At 52.8% G+C, this 24,508-nt stretch overlaps 2 protein-coding genes across 2 annotated transcripts in view; one reads left to right on the top strand and one right to left on the bottom strand.

Moving 5' to 3' along the window:
• Positions 1 to 18,554, bottom strand: part of Slc38a12 (solute carrier family 38 member 12) — a 59,358-nt gene extending 40,804 nt beyond the window's left edge. The window contains exons 1-8 of the mRNA XM_006997733.4: positions 18,411 to 18,554; positions 17,763 to 17,875; positions 10,162 to 10,283; positions 6,126 to 6,207; positions 5,627 to 5,723; positions 4,596 to 4,676; positions 1,524 to 1,623; positions 1,044 to 1,152 (exon numbers count right to left, since the gene is read on the bottom strand). Coding sequence (XP_006997795.1) covers positions 1,044 to 1,152; positions 1,524 to 1,623; positions 4,596 to 4,676; positions 5,627 to 5,723; positions 6,126 to 6,207; positions 10,162 to 10,283; positions 17,763 to 17,807 — 636 coding nt within the window. The 5' untranslated portion in view covers positions 17,808 to 17,875; positions 18,411 to 18,554. The remainder of the gene's footprint in view (positions 1 to 1,043; positions 1,153 to 1,523; positions 1,624 to 4,595; positions 4,677 to 5,626; positions 5,724 to 6,125; positions 6,208 to 10,161; positions 10,284 to 17,762; positions 17,876 to 18,410) is intronic.
• A 75-nt stretch (positions 18,555 to 18,629) lies between these two features.
• Nat9 (N-acetyltransferase 9) lies at positions 18,630 to 22,773 on the top strand. Its single transcript, XM_015990731.3, is given in 8 exon segments — positions 18,630 to 18,806; positions 19,214 to 19,299; positions 20,495 to 20,604; positions 21,025 to 21,168; positions 21,938 to 21,997; positions 22,166 to 22,260; positions 22,352 to 22,458; positions 22,460 to 22,773. Coding segments are annotated over 7 exon segments (783 nt in total). The 5' UTR covers positions 18,630 to 18,806; positions 19,214 to 19,222; the 3' UTR covers positions 22,650 to 22,773.
• The last annotated feature ends 1,735 nt before the right edge of the window (positions 22,774 to 24,508 follow it).

The following is a 24,508-nucleotide window of genomic DNA, read 5'->3' as shown; positions in this document are numbered from 1 at the left end:
GGCACCAGATGATGTAACTTGCTATCAAATACCTGCTGCGCTTTCAATGGGAAGGTCAAGGATGAAATTCTACTAGCACACAAAGTCCTAGGGAGGGCTGCCTGCCCCGGTGGGGACACAGATCACAGAGTAACAGCTACAGGAACACAGACAGGACACAGCTCCTGAACCCTAGCCTGCAGGGTCCTTCAGGAGCCTACTTGGCCGGAAAGATGAAACCCACTCAGCAGTCCTTGGGATTAGTAAGTCCAGACCCCAGCAGCACAGATGACAGGGTCCATGGAACCCTGAGCTGGGACAGGGATGACTCAAGTCAAGAGGCTCCTGGCAGAAAGACCCTGCTCTCTCCCGGCCCCTTCACATCGGTAAAGCCGCCACGGCCAGGACTGAGTGGCATCCAGCACACCTGACCACGTGCCAGGGCTGAGATGAACCAAGTGGGGGCAGAAAGGACCAAGAGATGCCGCCAAAGCTGGAGGGAAACAGTCCTGAGCCTGCCTCCGAAGCAGGCAGAGACAAATTGCCTCTGGTGCTTGTCATCTTATTATCTGAGGCCTGTCTGGTGTATTAGTCAGCTCCACCCCCACCACGCCGCAGCACGAAGCAATCAAGAGTGAGGCAGGCGATTCATCCTCTTCCCTCATCCATGGGAAGACAGGAAGAAGGCTGGGCCGAGCCCAACCCGTCTGGAGAGGCTGTCTGTGGTCAGGGTCAACTGGAAGATGGACCAGTCTTGGCTATCCTGCTGGTGTGCACCTAGCTGGCCTGGAGTGAGGCCAAGACCCAGAGAGTCTCTGGAACACAAGACCTTTGCAGGTACCCCTCAAACTGCGCCAGCTCACGGCAATCTGCTGGCCTGGACCTGGAGGCCCATTCCAAGCCACATTTGACTCTGAGGCTAAGACCTCACTTGGGAGTCAGAGTGAGACAGTGTGCAGGACTCCTCTCTGGAGAAAGGGCTGGGACAGAGAAGAAAAGGGGTTCAAACACTCTCTGTCATGCACACTGGCCTGGTGTGCCCCAGGCCGTGAGAGGACACTCACCAGGTAGATCCTGTAGGCATCCACCCGGCGCAGGGGCCCCCAGCACAGGTCAGTGTCGTTGTATTTGGTGTCTGTGTCCACGCCACAGGAGTCATTTCCAGACACACTGCTGAAGAGAGCAATCGGCAAACTTGGGCTCAGCAGAGGCCGCTGCTTGGCTAGGAAGAGACCAGGGGCCTACACTCCCACGTTTCATAACTGTCTCTGAGGACAAGCCACACTTGTTCATAAAGCACCACGACTCGGAGGCCCGGGAATCCAAGCTACCTTCTTGACGGGACAGGAAAGGAGAGAGGACGATGCAGAAGTGCCTCGTGCGGACAGAGGGCACAGCTGGGCCTTCCGTGTGGACAAGGACCTTAGGTGTGCCGTGCCCTCGGCTGTGGGTGTGGTTAGGGCTGGACTGTGGAAGACCCTCTGCCCTGCTGGTGGAGGAGGCCTGGGGTCTGCAGCCAGGGAGGAAGACGAGGGGCTACTCACCAGGTCACCTGCATGAGGGAGAAGGGTACAGCTGCAGCGTAGATGGCGAGGTCTCCGTACAGGTAAACGATGATGCAGAAATAGAACAGGTTGACCCCCACTGAAAGCAACAGAGCCACAGGTCAGGGAGCCAGAGACAGACGCGCCTGCGTCCTTTTTTGACGGCTGAGTCTTTCTTTACCGCTTCCGCTGCTCTCAGCTCTTCAGGCCATTCGCCTTCTACAAAAGGTGGAAAAAAATGACCCCGAATTCCTGTTTCTTATTCTAGCTGGCTACACTGTGAGGCTGGCAGGAGATGCATCAGCTTGGGACTGGTGCCTGAGATAGCTCGACGAGGCTTTGGGATCAGAGGGAGGGATCAAATCTACACTGGCTGGCGGAGAGAGATGGCGCGGTAAGGGTGCTGGCCACCACACCTGAGGCTCTGCGTCGGATCCCTGAGTCCACACGGTGGGAGGGAAGAACCAATGTCAGCGGGCTGTCCCGTGCCCCACCCCCAAACAAAAGAAATACATCAAATGTAAAAAAGGAAATGGATTTGGGTTCAAAGAGCCAGGCTGATGCCCTGGAAAAGCTCAGGCACTGGCAGCCGGGGCCGGCACCTAAGGGTCATGGTCCAGACAACCAGCTCCAAACTTCCATCTAGACTAAGTGTTTCAAGTTCCTGATGTCACTAGTCTTCAGTGGCTGGCTTCTCTGAGGACAGGAAGAAAAATGAAGTGACAGTTCCCTTCTAATCCTGGTGGCTCAGAACAGCCTACAGGTCCCCAGGGGAAAGCCTGAGACACGTCAGTCCTGGCTATGTGAGGTCACTCTGCTCCTCAGAATCCTGACAAAAATGGCCAGGAAAATACAATTAGAGAGAGAGAGAGAGAGAGAGAGAGAGAGAGAGAGAGAGAGAGAGAGAGAGAGAGAGAGAGAGAGAGAGAGAGAGAGAGAGAACACCCATAAAGGCATAGGCACAGCACCCACTTTTTAAACATGACCAGCGCCATATCTTTACCTGCCATGTCAGAATTGACCCTGACAGGGCTTGAGGCCCCGGGGCTGTCTATCATCATGACCCCAGGCTCTAGGTACAGTCCACTCCAGCCTGCCTTTCCTCTCTGATGCCCACAGTCTCTGTGCGAAGACATCACCTCCTCCCCACCTGCTTCACCACCCGCCAACAGCCACGGTGTTGGCTGTTTATGAACTGCCGACAGCCCTCCTTGATCAATAAAATTTCATTACTAGACACAAAGTCGGAGAATCAATGAACTTCCTGAGAGGACATTAATGTCTGGGCTGGCATTTCTAATGACGAGAAATGAGTGTCGAACCCTGGGGAGCCTTTTCTGGAGGGTGCAGCTCCGCCAAAGGTGACGAGAACAACCTGTTATTGAAGAGAGCAGAGCGGGGCGGGTCTGCAGCCCGACCCTCACAGGGGACATGTGCCAACGTCTGAGGAGTGCCGACGGTCACATCCAAGAGTGATACTGGAACTAGAGGCCAGAAAAACTGCCTCATCATCCTGTAATGCTCAGGTCAGGACAGACTGACACGGCAAAGGGTTACAGCCCAATGTCACCAGTGCCAAGCCCGAGAAGTCCTGCAGGAGGTCCTGGGAGGCTCTTCATAGCTAGGCTGCTCCCACACAAATGTGCTACCTTAATGAGATGTGGGCAAACAAGACAGAACAGACCACTCGTCTATAGAAACCTCAAAGAAGTCAGGCCAGGAGCATGGGGACCTGAGTTCAGATCTCCAGTACCCCAGAAAAAAGCCAGGCATGTTCTTGGAATCCTAGCGCTGGGGACATGGAGGCAGGAGGGTTGTTAAACCTGTTAGCCAGTCAGCAAAGAAGAACAGGGGAGCTCCAGGTTCACAGGTGCAGCGCGAGACCCTGCCTAAAATCTAAGAGAGGAAGGAGACAACTGATGTCAGCCCCTGGCCTCTCCGCACGTGCACCTGTGTGCACGCACACTCAGATACACATGCACACACACGGATGTGTACACACACGAATGAAAAGGGAAATCGGGACAGGCACAGGACGTACCGATGAACACAACAGTTTAGAACGCGTGCTCTCCCACTGATGTGCGCTTGCATTTCAAGCTTGAATTTGGAGAAGACCTAAGTGGCTGCCCTGGGGGGGAGGGGGGGGATGCTCATGCGCTCTCCCTTAATGGGTGGTGAGTGATAGAAACTGAACAAAAGAAGGGCAGAAAAGCGTGCCTGAACACAGCCAAGCTGGCTCCGATGATCCGTGGAAATCCTGTAGCCCGCCCCACAAACGCCTGTCCTGGACCAGTCACAATCTGCACCTTCGATGGCAAGCCGAGTGCCTGGTGTTTAGTCCCAAGTCAAGAAGATTCCCATTTCTGCAGTCCTCCCCTCTCTCCACAGCCACACTCAAGACCAGAAAGAACTGGCAGAGATGTCTCATTTGGCACATGGGGAGGCTTTGACAAAGGGGCAAAAAACCTTCTACGCTAGCTTAGAGGCTGTGCTCCATGGCCGAGGAAGCAGGGACAGGATAGGTTTGGGCACTAAATATTAAACTCTGAAAACAGCCCATTTTCCTAAACAAACAAATAACTAAGATTTACCACAGAGGCAGGAAAGGTTATCACTGGCAGATACTGGAGTCAGGTGGACACCTGCAGGCTGTAGCAAATGCCAGCCAGGAACAGGCAGAGCCCGGAAGGAGCATGTTGCCTTGGCTCTCCAGCGCTGGATCACTGGGCAATGCTGGTGTGGGATCCTAGCGCCCTCTGCTGGCCGGCAGGGGACAGGTGTGTGTGGTAAAGTCTATGGCTGTGTGCCATTGGCTTCTTTCTCTGGAAAGCGACCTAGGACCTGTACTAGTAGGATGGATAACCCTTATTCTTCAGGCCAGGGGACAGTGAGGAACCCCAGGTAGCCAATGGGAAACAGGTCAGGCCTTGCAACAAGCTGGCTCCTCTGGTGCTCTTCTCTCCCCCGTCTGCCCTATCCTTCATCATGGAACCCCCATTAGAAAGAACAGGACTTGAGCAAAGGTTGAATGTGCCCCTGTCCCACGCACCATCCCAGAATGACTGTTACCTTTGTTGAAGAACATGGAAGCCATCTGTCCCATTTCCACCCGGTCTGTGATTTCAAAAAGGTTGGCTGATGAACGTCTCTCTGTGGGGCCAGAACAGAGAGGAACGTGGTTGTTCACCAGAAGAGCCCTGAGGGGGGCTGCTTGAATGCTGGGAATTCTCTAGAACGAGTAAATCTCCAAGCGTCTCCAACTCTCGAAGCTTTCTCTCCCCTCACTACTGGTCCCCACACAGCTAGTTAGGTGCTCTTCTACTGAGCTACGTTTCCCACGCATTCGAATCTTCTAAGTTTTAGTCTTCTAATATATATATTTTTTAATTTAACTTTATGTGCATTGGTGTGAAGGTATCAGATCCTCTAGAACTGGAGTTACAGACAGTTGTGAGCTGCCATGTAGGTGCTGGGAATTAAACCTGGGTCCTCTGGAAGAACAGCCAGTGCTCTTAACCACTGAGCCATCTCTCCAGCCCCCTTAATCTTCTAATATTTCTTGCTTCAAGCATTCGAAGTCTTTTTATGTATTTAATTATCTGTGTGTGTGGTGCTGGGGATGGAGCCTAGAGCTTGGGGCACAGTAGGAAAGTGTATTACCAACAAGCTGCACCCCAGCCCCAGCTCTAAGGAAAATTCAGGCATGCTCCTATGGGGACAGCAGGGGCCTGCCCCTCACTGACCAGCACAGGGAGGAGACAGTGACATTAGGGTATGTGTGTTAGGCGGGGTGGGGGTGGGGGTGAGAGGATGAAGTCAGAGAAGCACGTGGATGCAGGCAGACCCTGACTATTTCAGTAACAGTAGGAGGATGGGAAACTGAGGCACAGAGCTCAGATAACTGCCAAGTTATACACAGGAGGCAGAGCCAGCAGAGGCCAGGCCTATGTTCAGCACCCCCAGGCCTATGTTCTGGTACTGTACTCCAGAGGCCTTCAGAGGATGTCTGCAGGGAAACTCCCCAGGAACCTCTCTACAGAGGCAGGGAGCTCTGCTGACCAGGGGGAGGTGTAGAGCTTGCCCAGCAGCCCAAGACTTACGCACAGACAGGATGGGCCGTTTCTCTGCCCGCTCATAGTTGTCTTGGGTGAGGATGTCACTGTCTGAGGCCGTGGAGGAGTCTTCATCTTCCTCTTCCTGGGAGACAGTAGAATGGAGAGGAGGAGGAGGAGGAGGAGGAGGAGGAGGAGGAGGAGGAGGAAGAGACAAGGAGAGAGATGACTGCACAGCGGCCCTCCCCTGGCTCATTCTCCCCAGACAGGGGTCCCTCGGAGACCCGTCACATCAGAAGGTGGAGACAGTAGAGCTCCCGTGACAGAGGTTCCGAATGACTGAGTGAACTCCAGATGGCTGTGCTGGGGACCGAGGTGGCAGCGCTAAGACAGCAGCCACTGTGTGTGCCCCTTGGGCTTTATGTGGCTACTTAGCTGTGGCCCTGGAACGCGGGCGGGCCAGGGCTGCTGGAGAGAAGCCTGCCGAGACTGCCTCGGGTACACAGCTTAACAGAGGCCCACCTGAGGACGAGGGCGATGCACACACCTTGTGAGTCTCCATCCTCTTCCAGCGGAGCTGGGCATTGGCTGCAGCCATGGCCTCCATCACAAAGGTGGTTGTCACGAAGCTGAGGGGGAAGCCACACGTTAACGGTGCAGAGAAGGTTGCAGGAAACACAATCTGATCCAAGCAACAACCCCACAGCATTCTCTCCTCTGAGAGCTCTTCCCCACAGTATTCTGGGATGGTACTCCCGGCCAAAATCCATGGTTTTGGGCCAGTGAGATGGCTCAGTGGGAAAAGGTGCTTGTTGCCAAGCTTGACAATCTGAGTTGATCTTGGGGACCCATCTGATGGAAGGAGAAAACCCATTTCTACAGGAACATGCACACACATACACACTAAACAGATGTAAAAAAGAAATTAAAGTGTCATTGTGCACACCAAACGATTCGGTTTTCCTTAAAGTCACCACTGACATCAGACTCTGTCTCCTGTGCACAGAGCCAGGGTGTGGGAGACGCAGATGGGAGGTGGTGCTGGCCGGTCTCATGTCAACTTGACACAAGTTAGAGTGAACTGAAAGGGGGGAACCGCAACGTGGAAATGTCTCCATGAGATCTGCCATCGTGCATTTTCTTCCTTTTTTAAAATAATGTATTTTTATTTTATGTGCATTGGTGCTCCTACATGTGTGTCTGTGTGAGGGTGTTAGATCCCCTGGAACTGAAGTTATAGACAGTTGTAAGCTGCCATGTGGGTGCCGGGAATTGAACCTGGGTCCTCTGGAAGAGCAAACAGTGCTCTTAATCCCTGAACCATCTCTCCAGCCCCCTGTAGGACATTTTCTTAATTAGTGACTGATTGGGGAGGACCCAGCCCATTGAGGGTGCTGCCAACCTTGGGCTGGTTCTATAAGAAAGCAGGCTGAGTAAGTCATGGAGAGCAAGCCAGTAAGCAGCACCCTCCATGGCCTCTGCATCAGCTCCTGCTCCAGGTTCCTGCCCTGCTTGAGTTCCTGTCCTGACTTCCTTCAGTGATGAACTGTGATGTGGAAGTGTAAGCCACAACTTCCCCAACTTGCTTTTGATCATAGTGTTTCATCGCAGCAATAGGAACCCCAACTAAGACAGAGGGTGACTCCTTAAGCTGGGGAGTGGTGACAGGTGGGTGATGCAGCCCTGCTACCCAGAAAGGCCTGCTGGGGCCGACACCAAGTGGTGCTCTGAGGTGGCAGGCTGACTCACAAGGGGGCCTCCAGAGCGTCCGGAAGGACAGCAGGCAACTTTCACTTCTTGCCAGAACACAGCCAGTGGCCAGCTTTTACACTATTACCCATCAGTGTGGGATCATGGGAGTGGAGGTCTGCAGATGCACCTCAACTCTGGAATCCATACTCTTCCTCTGGCAGCCCTTTCATTTCCTAAATAATCTGGCTCATTTTTAAATAAGCTTGTATTCCAGTTTCTTCTCTAAAGGGAGACTGGGAGATGGTACCAGACACTTGCCCACAGCCTATAGGGCAGCCAGAATGCACTATGCTCCCGTTCACAGAGGATACAGGGTGCTGCCCTTAGCTGCTGCAACCCTGGGCACAAATCTACTTGGCCCAGCATCTGTCTCCCTGTTTTTGGGGCCAGCACAGCTGTGTCCCCACACCCTCCAGTACTGATGTCAGATAGCAGTAAATGCTCAGCCCTGCAATCAGGTGGGAAAGGACCTACTGAGCTGCTCAGAGTTAAGTCCTCATCCCTCCACCAGAGGGTAAGGGATGGGAGGTGGGCAGCCAAGCCTGAAGAAGCCCCAGAAAGGGTTCTCATTATCTTGCCTAACTGAATCTTCTAAGGACTCCGCATTTCCATGTCTTATTGGAAGCAAAACTGAAATCAATCTTAATTAAGACACAAAGCCAACTCATTGATCACATTCAAACATAAATGGGCTTAGCAGGGATGGGGGCATGGCGGCCCCTACCTGGATGGCCTCCAACAATCACTTCCCAGTCAGATGGCTGCCTGTGCTGAAGGGCCTTTAGAGGGGACACAGTGACATAAGGACAAGGACCCTGAGAGCATGAAGTACATAATGAGCCAACAGCACTGTGAGGTTCACCCCAAGGTTCCCCAAAATAAGTGCACAAAGAAACCCAGAACCTTGAGTGTGATCCCCGCCCAAGAACCTCTTCTGGGTGTGTTTACTTGAGTCTTTGCCTGTTTCTTTCTCTCTAGGGTGCCCTTCCCCTCAAGCCTTTGATGTGGTGCAGCCCCTCTCCACACCCCCACACCCCCACACCCCGGGCCCTGCTCCCTCCCCACCTCCCCAGGCCTCTCTTCAGCTATGCTTTATCTTTTTCTCTTTTCAACTCGCAGCTTGCTCTACAACTTACGGATGGCCTTCCCTACTCCGCCCCCACCCTGATGTGGTCAAGTCTACAAGGGCACAGAGATCTTCGCCTTATTGAATGGAAAGTCCCAAACACCGAGGATGGTGTAGCAGAAGTCTCTCAGGGGAGGTAAGTTTCCCCCCCACTTTCTTTGTGTGTGTGGGGATCTACTCTGTAGCTGAGGACGACCTCCTCCTGATGGTCCTGCAGCTGTCCCCCAGGCCCCGCCCCCATGCTGGGATTCCATGTGTGTACCACCCCACCTGGCTTCCTTCTGTTTTTAAGATTTTGGTTTTTTTGCCTGCATGTATGTATGTGCACCATAAAAACTGCATTGCCCATGGAGGTGAGGGCATCGGACGCCCCCGAACTGGAATTGCAGATGGTTGTTAGCCACTATGCAGATGCTAGGAACTGAACCCAGGTCCTCAGCAGGAGGGACAAGTGCTCTAAACTGCTGAGCCATCTCTCCAGCCCCCACTCCCAGGTCTTTAACACGGATTCCTACCTAGTGGAGGAGGAGGGTGGGCTTGCCTCTGAAGTCCCACTGTGATGGGACTTCTGAGTGATCCTAGAATCTCTAAAAGGAGGCACCAGCTTCTGACCCCTTCAACATCTGGTTGACAAAGCAAGTGTTCCGGAAGGCCTGGCACGTGGGGTGGACACAAAGCAGGTCCTTAAAAAACTGACTGCCCCTGTATGAGTGTATGTGTGTATGTGTGTGTGTGTATATATATATGTATGTATGTATGTATGTATGTATACATGTGTATATGTGTGTGCCTGGGTGCTTTTCATTTACTTGGTGAATTACTTTAAGCAATTCCTAAACTGCCAACTGATTCTCCAGCGGCCTTCATGTCTGCTAGACTCCTCTTCAGTGGCTAGGTGCTGTTTTCTCAGAGCAAGGACTGATGGTTAAAGAGATAAAATCAGAACAGGGAAGCTGAGTCTGCCAGGACCAGCTGACCAGCACCTCGACCTCGTGAGATAGCCCAAGGCCTTGCTGGTGTCCTGGCTTAACTGTTCTCTTAGCAGGAAGCCCTGGTGACCCTTGGGGCCATTTTCTTGGCTCTGGGCTGTAGTAGAATATTATTTGAAGGTGTGTTACTTTTGTTTAGGTTGCATTTGTTTAACTCTGTGAAGCTGTGTTACTGTGCCTGTCTAAAACACCTGATGGTCTAATAAAGAGCTGAATGGCCAATAGCAAGGCAGGAGAAAGGATAGGCGGGGCTGGCAGGCAGAGAGACTATATAGGAAAAAATATATATATAAATGAGAGAGCGCTAGGAGCCAGAAGGAAGAGGATTCTAGGGGCCAGCCACCCAGCTACACTGCAAGCCACAGAGTAAGATTTACAGAAGAGAACAGGAAAAGCCCAGAGGCAAAAGGAAAACGATTTAAGTTAAGGAAAACTGGCTAAAAACTAAGCCAAGCTAAGGCCGGGCATTCATAATTAAGAATAAGCCTCCGTGTGTGTGATTTACTTGGGAGCTGGGTGGCGGGCCCCCCAAGAGACAAAAACAACCATCACCACTGAGCCAACTAGCTTAGAACCCACTTCCCTACACACATGGTGAAATCTTTCACCCCTCAAGAGCTTTGGGGTAATTAGGAGACATTCAGGCTCCCTGGGTATACTTCCTCCAGTTCTGTCCCCAGCCCAAAGACGTGGCAGCCCACCCCCACAGCTCTTACCTCATGAAGCCCAGGAATACCAGCAGGATGAGGCTGACGAGCCACCCGGCGGTGGCAAAGGCCTTGGGCATGGTGAGTGCGCCTGTGCCCACAATGAGGTTAAACATGTACACCAGCCCGACCTGGAAGCAACAGAAGCGACATTCAGCCAGGGGATTAATTAACGTAAGGCTAGCTCTGGGTGACATCACAACTGTGGAGGCCTTTGTAGGTCTTCACCAGGGAGACGGGAGGGACAGACCTGAGTCCTGAGGAGCCAGGCTCTGCAGCCGGGCATTGGGAGGCCAAGCATTGGCATGGACACCCAGAGACTGAGACTGAGGGCTGAGACCTCCATTCTTGTCCATGTAAGTCTGTTTCCGACATCCACAGCCACTGTGCTCTGCTCAACCTGGCTGGGGCGTCCTGAAGACAGAGTGCCCCAGGCAGGACGCTGGCACAAGGCTGACCAAGACCACCGACCTCTAGAAAACCCCCTGGAGACGGCCGATCCCTGGACTCCCTCCTCTGCACCGATCCCTGACCTGCCCACTGGGCAGCAGCATCCACACGCCACTGGACTAATTGTTCTCCCTACACCAACTCCAGGACTGTGCTGCTTGGCTCGAGACAAAGCCTTGTGATGCAGTCCTGTCGGGCCCAGTGCTGTGTAGCCCAGGCTGGCCTTAAACTCAGGACAATCTGTCTCAGGCTTTCAAGTCTCGGGATTACAGTCCTGCATCACCACAGCTGACAACCAAATTCAGGATTTAAAACGGTAATAACCTGGAAGAGGGCTAGAGAGGGCGCAGAGGGTAAAGGTGCTTGCTGCCAAGCCTGACAACCCGAGTTCAAGCCCCAGGACCCACATGGTGGAAGGTGAGAACCGACTCCTGCAAGTTGTCCTCTAATGCCATCCATGTGAGTGTGTGCTTATGCACACACATACACATACTACATAAATAAACACAAATGTAAGAAACTTGACACACAATTCACATGCTATAAAATTTAACTCAAAAGACATCACCAGACCCTGCTCAGGTTATCTTGGGCATGAACTTCTGAATTCTAAGTCTGACTTCTTACAAGGGACTGTGACTGTCTATAGCAAACACACGTTTACCTTGGCTGGGGTCAGTTTCATCACTGGCACTTCAAAGCCGGTGTGTACCCGGCTAGAATAAATTAGCTAGCTCGGGTCTGACCATTCCCTCATTCCTGAGCCTCCAGCGGGCCTGGTCCTGTGCTTGGAGATGGGGATTCAATGGCACTAGACAGACGCACCCCTTCCCCTGATAAAGCTATGGACTACAAAGGACGGAGGTGGGGACGGGGACGGTGAGCGCTGTGTGAGGGAAATGGGATGAAGGGAAGAAGCGTAGCTGTTACAGGAGAGGAGGTAAAGTGCTCCAAGTGGTACTCAGCTGGCTCCGGTGGCCCACTCCGTCACCCAGCATTTGGGAGTCTACGAGAGGAGGGACACAGGTCTGGCCAACCTAGGTTTCACAGTGAGCTACTGAAAAAAACAAACAAACAAACAAAAAACAAAAAAAGACCCCAGGCTGACGAGACGGCTCAGCAGGTGTGAGCTCATATGGAGAGGCCTGACAGCCTCAGTGTGAGCCCCTGAACTGTGTGACGGTGAAGAGATGTCTCCTGACCTCCACACACCCTCCACACCACACACGGGCTGCATCGTGTGCACATCCCCGCTGTGTGCCTCCCTCCCTTACGAGGAGATTAAACAAAGGAAGGGTGAACGGAAGGGACTCCCAGGTACAAGAGTCTGCAGTGGGAGGTGGAGGGGTTGAAGGGCCTCGGATGTGAGGATCAAGGGAGCACTGACAGACAGTTGGGGTAAGGGTTTTCGAGTGTTAATGCCATGGGCAGACAGACAGACAGACGAACAGCTTGCTGAGGGCTCTGAAGGGAAGAGTCAGGGCCCCGTGGCATGAGTGGGGGTGGTTTCCCAGTGTAGCCTGCAGCCAGGCTCTGACTGCCATGCTGGGGACAGAAAAAGGGGTGGGGAATGTATGGCCACCCATACTTCCAGTTTTGATCGAACTCATGTCCTTAGGTGAGACCCTGGCACTTGGAAGTCTGTTAGCTAGGGATTCACAATGTCCAGATCTATTGGGGGTGGGCGCACACTGCAGAACGGTGGCCTGAGCAACAGCTGGAATCCAACATCACAGTCTTACAGGTGTCTGTTGGGCTTTCTGGAAGCCATATAGTGGCTGAGGTAAGTGAACCAAGCCATGGGGGATCCAGGAAATGTCCTTCCTCGTGGAACTGATGGGGGTGCCATGGTTTGGAGGGATGTAAGCAGTGTGATGGGGCAGGACAGTGCAGGGGCTCCTCCACCTTGTAGTCTTGCTGAGGCCGTTTCTAGGTTTAAAGAGAATCTGATCTCCTTGATGGAGAATCCCATGGAAAACTACCCAACTCTGTTCTAGGAACCAAAGGTCAGGATGTCCTAACTAACTTATCTTAGCCTTTGTTAACACTGTTTGTTTATGCGGAACCTCCTGCAGATAACCGCTTATCTTAGGGTCTGTTAAAACTGCTTATGCCATAAGCCCCCCACCCCCAGCTGAGTGAGATGTCTAAATGAGGTCTCTGCCCTTAAAAATCCCATGTTCTAGACATGGGCCACGCTTAAAGTCTCCCCACCCCTCCCCTAAGACTTGGGTGTGGTCCCAGCCAGCTGGAATAAAAACTTTCAGTTGGATATACACTGCGTGTGAGTGGTCATCTCTGGTGGGCTCCCCGTAACAGGGCGCTAACAACAGATCCCAGCTGACCCCTAACATCTTCTGGATTCTCTGCAGTTTTGCTCTCCATCTACCACTGTTCCAAGAAGCACTAAGCAGGGGTAAAAACTTTGTGAAAACAGTCTGGGTGAGGCTTCTCACGCTGGAAATAAGGAGGAGAAGACAGGGGCTTTAAGAGAGTGACACTGATTAGGCGAAAAATTTAGGGGAGAGTTAAGAAGCTGAAGAAGCATTTGTAGAAGCTGGGCTCTAATCCCAGCACTCGGGAGGCAGAGGGAGGCGGATCTGTGAGTTTGAGGCCAGCCTGGTCTATAGAGTGAGCTCCAGGACAGCCTGAGCTACACAGAGAAACCCTGTCTTGAACAAACAAACAAACAAACAAAGAAGTATTTGTAGGGTTGGAGAGATGGCTCAGTGGTTAGGAGCACTGGCTACTTTTCCAGAGGACATGAGTTTGATTCCCAGCACCACATTGCAGCTCACAACCATCTATAAATTCAGTTTTGGGGGAATCTAGTACCTTTATCTGGCTTCTGTAGGAACCATAATCATATGATGCACATATATACATTCAGGGAAAACACATAAAATTTTTAATTAAAAAAATAAACTAAGGAATAGAAGTTGTCTTGCCTTGTTGCTATTTTTAGGTCCAGAGTAAACACTGTGTGTCCATTGGGAGCTCAGAGAGCCACACAGGGCAAGGCAGGATTTCTTTGCCATCTGCGGGCCTCAGCACTCTGGTAACATATTAAATCCTCTTTCTTGCTGGGTGGTGGTGGCACATGCCTTTAACCCCAGCACTTGGGAGGCAGAGGCAGGCAGAAATCTGTGAGTTTGAGGCCAGTCTGGTCTACAGAGTGAGTGCCAGTACAGCCAAGGCTACACAGAGAAACCCTGTTTTGAAAAACCAAAAAAAAAAAAAAGTATATCCTCTTTAATTTTGGGAAAGGTACTCAGTGAACACTGGTCATGAGGAACAGGCAAAAGGAAGCCATTCTCAACTCGGCCACAGGCCAAATCAAGAGGAACTGTGGAAAGGGAAAAGGGGTCACATGACAGTGGGGAGGTGACCTCCTTGGAAGGGTGGCCAGAGTGGAGGAGTAAGCCTCTGCTGTGTTCTCTTTGGATAAACTTACACAGGCAGGCTCACCCGGCTCCTCCTCTGTGGTTGAATTAGGGGAGGCACAGCCCCAGCAGCCCCATACCCTAGTACAGTGTGGCCTATGTGCCTCTCCTCCATCTAGAAGACACCCCCTCCGGAAGAGCCCCTCTGATGGCCATCAAAGGGATCAGAAGGCAGCCATGCTGTGTGAGCCTGACCAGGATTTAAGACTGCAGGGCTGGGGAGATGGCTCAGTCAGGAAAGTGCTTGCCACGCACACACGAGTTTAATCCTGTGCACACACATGAAAACCTGGGGTGCAGCTGAGCGTGGAGGAAGAGGCAAATGGATCTCTGAGTTTGAGACCAGCCTGGTCTAAATGGTGAGTTCTAGGCTAGCCATTGCATAAGACTCTGTCTCAAAATAACATACACTCAAACTTAGGGATGGGAGTGTGTACTTACCCCAGTACTAGGGAGACAGGGGGACCCTTGGAGCTTGCTGTCCAGCCGGCCTAGCTGAACTAGTGAACTCTAGGTTATGAGCACATACTATTCTTGCAGAGGACCCGAGTTTGGTTCCCAGCACCCATGTCAGGCGGCTCACAAGCATCTATAAGTCACTTCAGGGGAGCTAACACCCCCTTTTTGCCTACATGGGCACCTGCACTCATCTACACACACACACACACACACACACACACACACACACACACACACACACTAAGGTTTTAGATAATAAGAATAAATCAAAGAGACAGGGAAGAAGGGAGAGGGGGAGGGGGAGAGGAGGAGGGAAATGGCATCAGTGGCAGCGGCAAGGGCAGTGACAGGGGCAGTGGTGGTGTGTGACTGGAGAGATGGCTCAGTGGTTAAGACCACTGGTTGCTCTTTCTGAGGATCCAGGTTTGAGTCCCAGCTCCCTCATGCCAGCTTACAACCATCTGTAGGCCTAGTTCTAGGAGATGTGATGCCCTCTTCTGGCCTCTGTGGGCACCAGGCACATGGTGCACAGACATACATGCAAGCAAAATACCCGAAAACATAAAATTTGAAAACAATACCCAACCAACCAAACACGCCCCTGCCTCCCCAATCAGACTTATTCTAGGATGGTGGATGAAAAAACTAAGGTAACTGCTGTGGGATGGTCTGTATGTCAAATTACTCTGATTGGTCAATAAATAAAACACTGATTGGCCAGTGGCTAGGCAGGAAGTATAGGCGGGACTAACAGAGAGGAGAAAAGAAAGAACAGGAAGGCGGAAGGAGTCACTGCCAGCTGCCATCATGACAAGCAGCATGTGAAGACTCCGGTAAGCCACGAGCCGCATGGCAAGGTATAGATTTATGGAAATGGATTAATTTAAGCTATAAGAACAGGTAGCAAGAAGCCTGCCACGGCCATACAGTTTGTAAGCAATATAAGTCTCTGTGTTTACTTGGTTGGGTCTGAGCGGCTGTGGGACTGGCGGTTGAGAGAGATTTGTCCTGACTGTGGGCAAAGCAGGAAAACTCTAGCAACAGGTAACGTGGAAGAGGCAGGGGGAAGGAATATGAGAGTCAGAGGCTGTGGGGAACTACAGGGAAATAGCATCTTTCAGACACACCAGTTAACAGCCCATGAATTCACAGTGACGGCATGCACAAGACCTGGGCACGCTCAAGCCTGACCAAATCCCAGCAGGGGGAAGGAGGGTGTGAAGTCATGTAACTACTGGCGACTGACAGCTGTTGAGGGAGGAGAGAGAACCAGTAGCCCCTGGTAAGGAACTCATGCTCCAGTAGGAGGCCACAGGTCCCAGATATGTTGGTAGCACAAGCTGAAGTTGATGGTTTTTTGTTTTGTTTTGTTTTAAAAAGAACACAAAGTTGAGTGGGTAGGAAAGTGGGATGGATCTGGGAGGAGTTGGGGGAGGAGGTCAATATGCTCAAAACATATCACAAAGTCCTCAAAAAACTAATATAAAAAACTCTTAGGAGCTGAAGAGATGGCTCGGTGATAAAGAGCACTTGCTACTCTTACAGAGGACCCTAGTTCAATTCACAGCGCCCACATGGTGGCTTAAAATCAGATATAGCTCCAGTTGTGGGGGGAATCTGATGCCCTCTTCTGGCCTTTGTGGGCACTGCATGCATGTGATCGCTAGATGCAGCCCAAACATTCATACACATAAAAAATAAATCTTTAAAAGAAAAACGAAGATCCATAGGAAGAAGGGGGCTGCTTTCCTCAGCACCCTGACCACCACCTCCTGGTTAACACTACTCATCGCCACCATCACCCATCTTTTCCCCACATCTCTCTTCACTGTTAGGATAAAACAACAGCAACAACAACAAAAACAACGCAGCACTTGCTATGGTACCCGCAAAGACCCTGGATAAAAGAAAGCACATATAAAATGCAAGGGAAAAGGGGGGGTGGGGGCAGGGCTCCTGAGGCAGGCAGGCCTAACTCTCCAGGTTCCTGTGGACGCATGGTAGCATGTGTGAACGATTACTTGAACAGGAGGAGGTGTAAGAAATGGGGACAGACACTGTTTTCCTTCTAAAACTCAGTCACAGCAATGACTCATTTCCTTGTCTCTGTTTGTAGTTATTGTAAGAAAAAGCAGGAACTGGGGCAACCTTTAGGGATAGTGCAGACATCTTACTGCTGACAGGAGAGGAGACTAGCAACTCTCACATGACCAGGGCCAGGCATGGCGAGGGTCACTGTCCCCCGCCCCCCTCCAGCACTCGAGAGACAGACCTGCCCTGCTAAACTGCAGAGGTGAAGAGGGAGCCTTTGTGGCTGTGTGAACGGCAGAGCAGCTGCTGGAGGGGAGAAGAGCCGCTTTTCACGGTGATCGCTGGTAGCAGTGTGTGAGTCAATCCTGGTTAGTCACATGATTACCTCCAGCTACACATCCAGTTAAGGCCTGTGCTGCAATAACCACAACCAAGTGGATATTACACAGAGAAGATAAACTGAGTGTGTGGGGGAGTGAGGGGGCCACAGTCAAGACAGAGTGAAATCAATCGCTCTAATTGTCCTAATTGCAGCCTCTACCAAACTGCAATTGGAAGCCTCTGCAGTTCATCGCCCCTTTCAACATCCGAGACCATAAAAGTTGCACAATTTAAAATTCAGCTAAAGACGAAAGAGGTCACAGACTGCTGAGGTGGACGAAACTCAAGACAACAGCTGTCAGTGACAGCCCTTCTGCATGGTACAGCTGTGTGCAGCCCGTAGAAGCCCCGAGGTAGATATTACAGGAGACTAACAAGTTAGCTATGCTTGGCTTGACGCTCTCTGGTAGGCAACTAAAGGGGAACTGGAACTGGAGAAAGAGTTCAGCAGTTAAGAGCACCTGCTGCTCCTACAGAGGACTTGAGTTCAATTCCCGGCACCCGCATTGGGCAGCTTACGACCACCTGTAACTCCAGCTCCAGGGCATCTGGTGCCCTCTTCTGGGTAGGTGTTTGGTAGACACACACATATCCCCACACAGATGCACCATTAAAAATAAAAACTTTTAAAAATAAGAAATAAATGAAAGGAGAATGAGCCTGATATTTATAGTCTGAGCCCAGAGAGCTGCACCCTGACTTCGGCCACATGCAGTTTCAGTCTTGTTTTTCACCAGGGTCTACTTAAACCAGTAAATCACCAGCACAGTCCATGGATAACAGTGGACTTCTCTAGACAGCAGGAACATGCCGGTGAGCAGGGCCCATTTCCAGAGGAAAACTCACATAAGGAGAATAGAGCTCCCCGGTCTCCGTGATTTCACCCGCCATCTCCAAAGAGCGAGGAAGAGTTGGCCGAAGAGGCTACTTCTGTGCAAGGCCAGATGCTGCGGCGGCTCCTAGGACAAAAGAGTTGAGCTGAGTTTTCTGACGGACAGAGATGGGAATGGGGGAGACTTTCTGCCTCTTTCACCTCGAGCCCTTTTATCTCAGGCACTTTGGCCTCAGCATCTCTCACGAGACGGCCCCGGTGGGACATAGCTCCCTGGACAATACCTTCTAACTTCACGCCTGCTATGCAAGGGTATAAGTGCCTGGATGCTGCTCACACTCCAAGTGACTGAGGGGCCTTCGAAGCCACCGAGCCTCGCTCACCATCAAAGCCCCCTTTAACCCAAGGTGCTTATGTCCATTCCATTCCAGTACATGTGAGCTCACTACGACACAGGACAGCCCGCCCAACTGTCTGCCTCTCCGCACACCTAACTCCTTGGCCCCAAGTCTTCTTTTAAATGGGGCCTCCCGCTCCCTCACCTGTCTTCTGCCCTGTCTCAGGGTTCCCCATCCTGAGCCTCTTCCTCTCCTCCCCTCCTGGTGAGACTCCAAAATTCACACCTATGCCCCCCGCATCCTACCCTCCTGCCCGTCCCAGACCTGCAGCACAGCTTGCTCCCGGCCCCAGTGGCCACCGCCTCCAGCTCTGCCGCTGCCACCCGGCGCCAGCTGTCCCGCACTAGGGCCCGCTGCGCGCATGCGCATGGTCCCCAGCCCACCTTCCCGGAGAGCGCGTCGGGAGGGGCACAGTGCTCTGATTGGGTGCCCCGCGGGGGCGTGGCCGGGATTGGGCCCCGCGGCTGCCGTCTGCGTGGCGGAAGTGCAGGGCGCGCGCCCACGCGCATGCGGAAAGCCTGGCTCTCCGGGAGCGGCGCTGACGCCTGTTGTTGGGGACGCCTTCCTCGTCGGGGGATGGGTGTGAGCTTGGCAGTTCGCGGGCTCCGGCGGTTAGAGGGTCGAGGAACCCCGCAAAGGGCTGAGGCCTGAGAACTTCGGGTGCGGCGTAGGGACCAGAAAGGGGGAGGGCCAGAGCCGGGTGGCGTGGACGCTGGAGGGAAGGGTTGGAAACAGGTTTAAAAAGCCGTTTTAGGGTGGACTCCCCCGACTGGGGCACGTCCCGTATGAATCCTTACTATTTGGCGCTCGTGTTTGGGAGATCCACGTTCTTGGGGATCGAAACGGCAGCCAATACTTGGCCCCTGAGATGAGAACCGAGAATTGTGGAACATTTTGGTTCTTTTTCTGGCCAAGAGTTTTAGAATCTCTGTTCTTCCGAGTATTTGTGGGGGAAAGGCAGAACGCCCCCTTGTTAATATAGCCCCACCTCTACAGGAAGAGCCTGCATTTCCACCCTACGTGGAAAAACACTCGGGGCTCTGAAGTCTTTAACTCTCCACTTGTAGGCAACTTCAATGAGGCTGAATCAGAACACCGTGCTGCTGGGCAAGAAGGTGGTCCTGGTACCCTACACCTCCAAGCATGTGCCTCGGTAAATGTTCACCGGGCTGGGAGCCGTTGTAGCCGCGTGGGGGGCTGTTGGAAACAGCAAGTGAAAAGGCCTTCCTCATTCCTAATCTCCGAGCAGGTTTTGTTCTGAGAAACGTGACTTGTTTGATCCCAGCACAGCACTAGGGAGGTAGAGGCATGTGGATGTCTGTGAGATTGAGGCCAGCCTGGTCTACAGAGTTAAGTTCCAGGCCAGCTAGGGCTTTCACAGTGAGACTGTGTCTCAAAGGGGAAAAAAAATTATAGAAAGAATAATGCTGAAGTAGAGAATTATTTCCCATTTTTTTTCTTTTCTTTTCACCTCTCAGTTTCCTTTTTGGCTTTTCAATTAGGAATTAACATCATCTAAATGTGTGTAGCGAGTTACTGATGGCATTTCTCGGTGTCACGTGCTTGTCCCAGATGTTGAATGTCACATTATTTTGATGCCTACTGTTTAAAAGGCCAGAAGGGAGTTGCAGGGACCCTTTGTGGGGTTCATTAGCAAATGTCTGGTAAATTGAGAAAGTGGTTGTGTAGAGGATGGGGGTGTCCTCTACCAATCATTTTACTTTTGGGAGGTCTCTGGCACCCTGCCTTGTGGAGGTCTGCCAACCCTCTTTGCTGAGGTTGGCTTGGCATATACTTATCCTCAGGAATTGGAGGAATGTTTGGATTCACGCTTCCTGGATGGAAAGCTGGGCACATAGGGCTGCCCCTCTCTGCTGCTGCTTGAGGGAAGGACCTGCCTTTTCTGGTCCATTCTGTCTGACTGGTCCATTCCCTTCTCTTCGAGTCTTCTGTCAGGACTGTGGGGCCCTCACCCCTGCCTTCCACGTCATCTCAGAAAGCACAAACCCATGCTGCCTGTTGGTTTTTTGTTGGTTTGTTTGTACTTCATACTTAGCTATTTGGAATGGTAGTCCTGACAGGCTGACGCTGAGTTCTCTCTCCAGACAAAGCTCGAGCACTCATCCTCTCAAGAGAGGGTCTCCTATAACCCAGGCTGGCCTCAAACTCCTGATCCTCCTGCCTCCTCCTCCCAGATGCTGGGCACCCGGGCTTGTCCCTCCACATCCAGCAAAACCCATGCTGTTGAATCAGTACCACTCATCTGAGACCAAGTCTTTGCCCCTCCCCTCCCCTCCCCTCCCCTCCCCTCCCCTCCCCTCCCCTCCCCTCCCCTCCCCGGCCCACAGGTACCACAAGTGGATGGAGTCAGAGGAGCTGCGGCACCTGACAGCCTCAGAGCCGCTGACCCTGGAGCAGGAGTATGCGATGCAACGCAGCTGGCGTGAAGACGAAGACAGTGAGGACTCGCCCCCCCCACACACCCCACCCCCGCAGCCTCCACTTTTCCTTCCTTCCTCACCTCTCAGCTACTGCCCCTCTCGGCCGTCACTAGACTGTGGTGAAAAGTTTGGTCCCTGTGGCTGCCCGACCGTGCTGTCCTCTTTACTCAGCAGACGCTGGGCAACTCGATTTCTAGCTGTTAACCGAGGCCCTGCTCTCGTGTCCTTTGCCACAGCCTACTCTTTGGGCCCCTTGTTCCTTTCAGTCCAGATGCCTCGTGGGGAAGGCTGCTTCCTCACTTCAGATCAAAGGTGGACTCGGAACTCTGTACTAGGCTCTGGGCCCCTTTTCTCCCGCTGGTCTCTGGCTTGGGTGGGAACACCATCACCTCTTTCCTTTGAAGACTGTAGATGCTAACTGTTGCCTCCACCCTCAGAGTGCACCTTCATTGTGCTGGATGCCGTGAAGTGGCAGGCCGAGCCTCGCCCCCCTGAAGAGAGCTGCATGGTGGGAGACGTGAACCTCTTCCTCACAGATCTAGAAGACCCCACCTTGGGGGAGATCGAGGTCATGATTGCAGGTTTGTCCCACCTGGCCCAGCTGGAACTTCAGAGCACTTAGTGGATGCCCAGGGTAGCACAGTCAGCTGGTCAGCCAGCTCCTGACTGTGGCAGCTTGCTCCCGTCCCACATCCAGCATGAAGATTACCCTTGGGTTCATTCTTTCTTCCATATGCCTTGGTATGAACTTAACCTCTGTGTGTGTGTGTGTGTGTGTGTGTGTGCGCGCGCGCGCGCGCCAGGGGACAATCTTGGCTTTTGTTCTTCACATGCCATCTTTTAAGGTTTTGTTTGTTTGTTTTTTGTGTATGTGTTTTGAGACAGGGTTTCTCATCAGCCTGGAGCTTGTCAAGTAGGCAAGGCTGGCTGGCCGTGCCCCCCAGTCCTGGGCTTCCAAACGCATGCCACCCCACCTGGCTTCTCCACACGGCTTCTGGGGCTAAACTCGGGTCTTTCTGGCAAGCACTTAACTACTGAGCTGTCTCTCCGTCCCTTAACACTGAGTTTATGGTCCTCAGAACCCCATCTGTCCCATGCTTAGAAAGGGAGCCTCTGAAAAGAACCGACTCAGGAGATGTCCTGCCTTGCGTGGAGGAGCCCTTCTGCATCTTTGGCCCTTCGCTTTTCCCAAGAGCTCCCTGTGGAAGGGAACAGGGTGTTCAGATTGCTGGGAGCCTTGTGCATTCTTTCATTGGCCTGTGCCTTTTCCGTGGGCAGAGCAGTGACCCAGTGCCTGACAGGTGTACTGGAGCCTGGTCCCCGGTACCAGCACAGTGTGCTTTCCCCTAGAGCCCAGCTGCAGAGGCCAGGGCCTTGGCACCGAGGCGTCTCTCCTGATGATGTCTTATGGTAAGACAGAGTTGACCGCATGGGTCCAAGTGGGTAGGCCTCAGCTGAGGCTTCTTCAGGCATGGGGGAGGAGGCAGATGGCAGGTACCTCTGCTGCAGCCTGGGACAGGAGGGCTGGAAGAGTGGAGGTTTTCATCCTGTTTTGCCCCCTCTCTGGTAACTCTGGAGGAGTGACCAAGCTGGGTCTGACCAAGTTTGAAGCCAAAATCGGGCAAGAAAATAAGCCTAGCATCCGGATGTTCGAGAAACTTCATTTTAAGCAGGTAAGGGCACCTAGTGAGGAGGCCTAGGGAAGTCGAGCTGTGGGTGTTAGAACTCAGCTGTAACACTAGGTCTGCTCTCTGGCACCTACAGGTGGCTGTGAGCAACGTCTTCCAGGAGGTGACGCTCAGACTGGCAGTGAGTGAGGCAGAGCGGCAGTGGCTTCTGGAGCAGACCAGCCACATGGAGGAGAAGCCCTATAGTTGGGCTGGCAGAGCCTGTGACAGCCACCCTGTGTGAGCAGGACTGGAACTACCCACTCCCGAGGCCAGACAACTGCACGGGAGATAAATGTACAGTGTCTTCAGTCTGCTCCAGGCCCTCCGAAGCCTGCTTTGGCCTCCTCTGGCTGGCAGTGGCTAAGAAGACTCCTTCCTACTCCCACCCATAAGCTGACTCTGGCTGCACTGAACTGATGCCTGGAGTCCTTGGAGGCTAGGGTGGAGGTGGGAACTGGAAGCTGGAAAGTCAGCCTTTCCCTGGGGTCCTGGCCGAGTAAAACACTCGTTTAGGCAGCTTTCCTTGGTCCTTCCTTCATCCTCCTCGGGGGGAAGGCTGGGGCAGGGGTCACTCAGTCCTGCTGTCAGCAGGCGAGTGACCAAGTGGGCTTGATGCAGAAAGACAGGGGACCGTGGAGGAGTGGGCTGGCTCTCCTGGTGGCCTTGGTCCTGCTTTCGGCTCTTTGGAGCCGGACAGGTCTGAGGGAAGAAGAGCTTCTGAATACAGATCTTTATATCTGGGGTGCATCCCTGTCAGAGAAGCCTGGAACCTGCTCACAGTACTCAAGCCTCCTGCAATACCATCAGGCTCTTTCCCCTCCCAGTCAGCTCTTTATCCAGTCTCCGGGCAGCTGCATCCAACCTGGCCATTAGGGGGCAGCAGAGGCACAGGTTCGGGATGGCCAGACCGCTGACCATGTTCTCTAGGGTCTGCAGTCATTCTTTGACTTCTAACTGTCCCCATATCCTGTTGTTATCTGAGGTAATCATCAAAAAAGGCCAGGCATATTTTCAAAACAACTCTGACAGAAGGTTAGAAGTGCATTTGATGGTGTGGATAAAGTTCTTGCCAAAACCCCCCAGCCCCTGGTCTTGGCATCTTAACCCCAGATTGCAAGGGGAAAACTGCTATCCAAAATGCCTGAATCTCAAGTGAAGCTTGTTATTGGCTCCCTTTGGACTCTGCTCCAGACCTTAGCCAGAAGTTCCGGTCCAGCTTAGAGTCAAAGGTGCCCCACAGCTTCTCCACCCAGCAGGTGAGGTAGGGAGGGGCTCATCTGCCCCGTGGGGCAATCCTTAAGGCCTGTTACACCAGCCCGGGGCCTCCACCTGGGGTCAAAGGGTGGAAGCGTGGGTGGTTGAGGGAGGCCAGGCCCAGCTGAGCAGGCAAACACGAGATGATAGGTACTGTGATAAGGGCTCTGGATGGCTCCTTTTAAGGTTGGTGGAATCCAGACCGTAATGCTGAGATGGCCAGATAGTGAATGGCCCTTCTCCCCTGGAGCCGTTGTCTTCACTCTTTACTTGTTCCTTTCCGCCCAGCAACCTGGCTCTGAGGTCTTTCGGTAGAGTGGGTGAGTGGGAAGTAGCTGGGGCCACACTCCTTCATTTTTGAACACCTGTCCTAGGACATGGTCTAGCAGCCTGGGCATTCAAGGGCCTCCGGGCGAAAGGCAGTATATTCCCCTTTGCAAAGTCCCTTCCAGCCCACCTTGCCACACAATGTGTCCTGCAGCTAATGAACTATTTTTTTCCTGTGCTGGACTCCCAATCAGGCCACTGGGCGGATAAGGGTGTCTGCGGCAGGCTCAGACTGCTGAGAATCCTGCATCCCTTGGTGGGGGAACAGGGAGGAGAGTCACCCTTGCATCCTGAACCCAGCTCTAGTAAGATTTCACTTGTAGCACTTCTGGAATGAGGAGCCTCAGAGCCCTCTCAGCATGTGGCTCTCGGCTTCCTCTTCCCACAGTCCCCATAAACATCCCTATTGTCCCCACAAACATCCCTATTGTCCCCTGTACCAGGGTGCACTGACATGGAACTAAGCGGACAGAACTGCAGGGCCCTGTGGACTCTGAGTAGCTGCAAAGCCACTCAGGCTTGGAGTTGCAGAGAACCCTAGATGGTCTTCCAGGAGCATCCCAGCTCTCCCCCAGAGGCCAGCTGCCTGGGAATTCTGTTCATGACCCACTCTCTTAGACCCAAAGGTATGAGGCGAGGCTGCAGAGGAAGACACGGAGGCTCAGGCGGG

This window comes from Peromyscus maniculatus, chromosome 8 (assembly GCF_049852395.1).
Source record: "Peromyscus maniculatus bairdii isolate BWxNUB_F1_BW_parent chromosome 8, HU_Pman_BW_mat_3.1, whole genome shotgun sequence".
Lineage (NCBI taxonomy): Eukaryota > Metazoa > Chordata > Mammalia > Rodentia > Cricetidae > Peromyscus > Peromyscus maniculatus.
The sequence above is the reverse complement of the archived record's forward strand: the minus strand, read 5'-3'. Positions and strand labels throughout refer to the sequence as shown.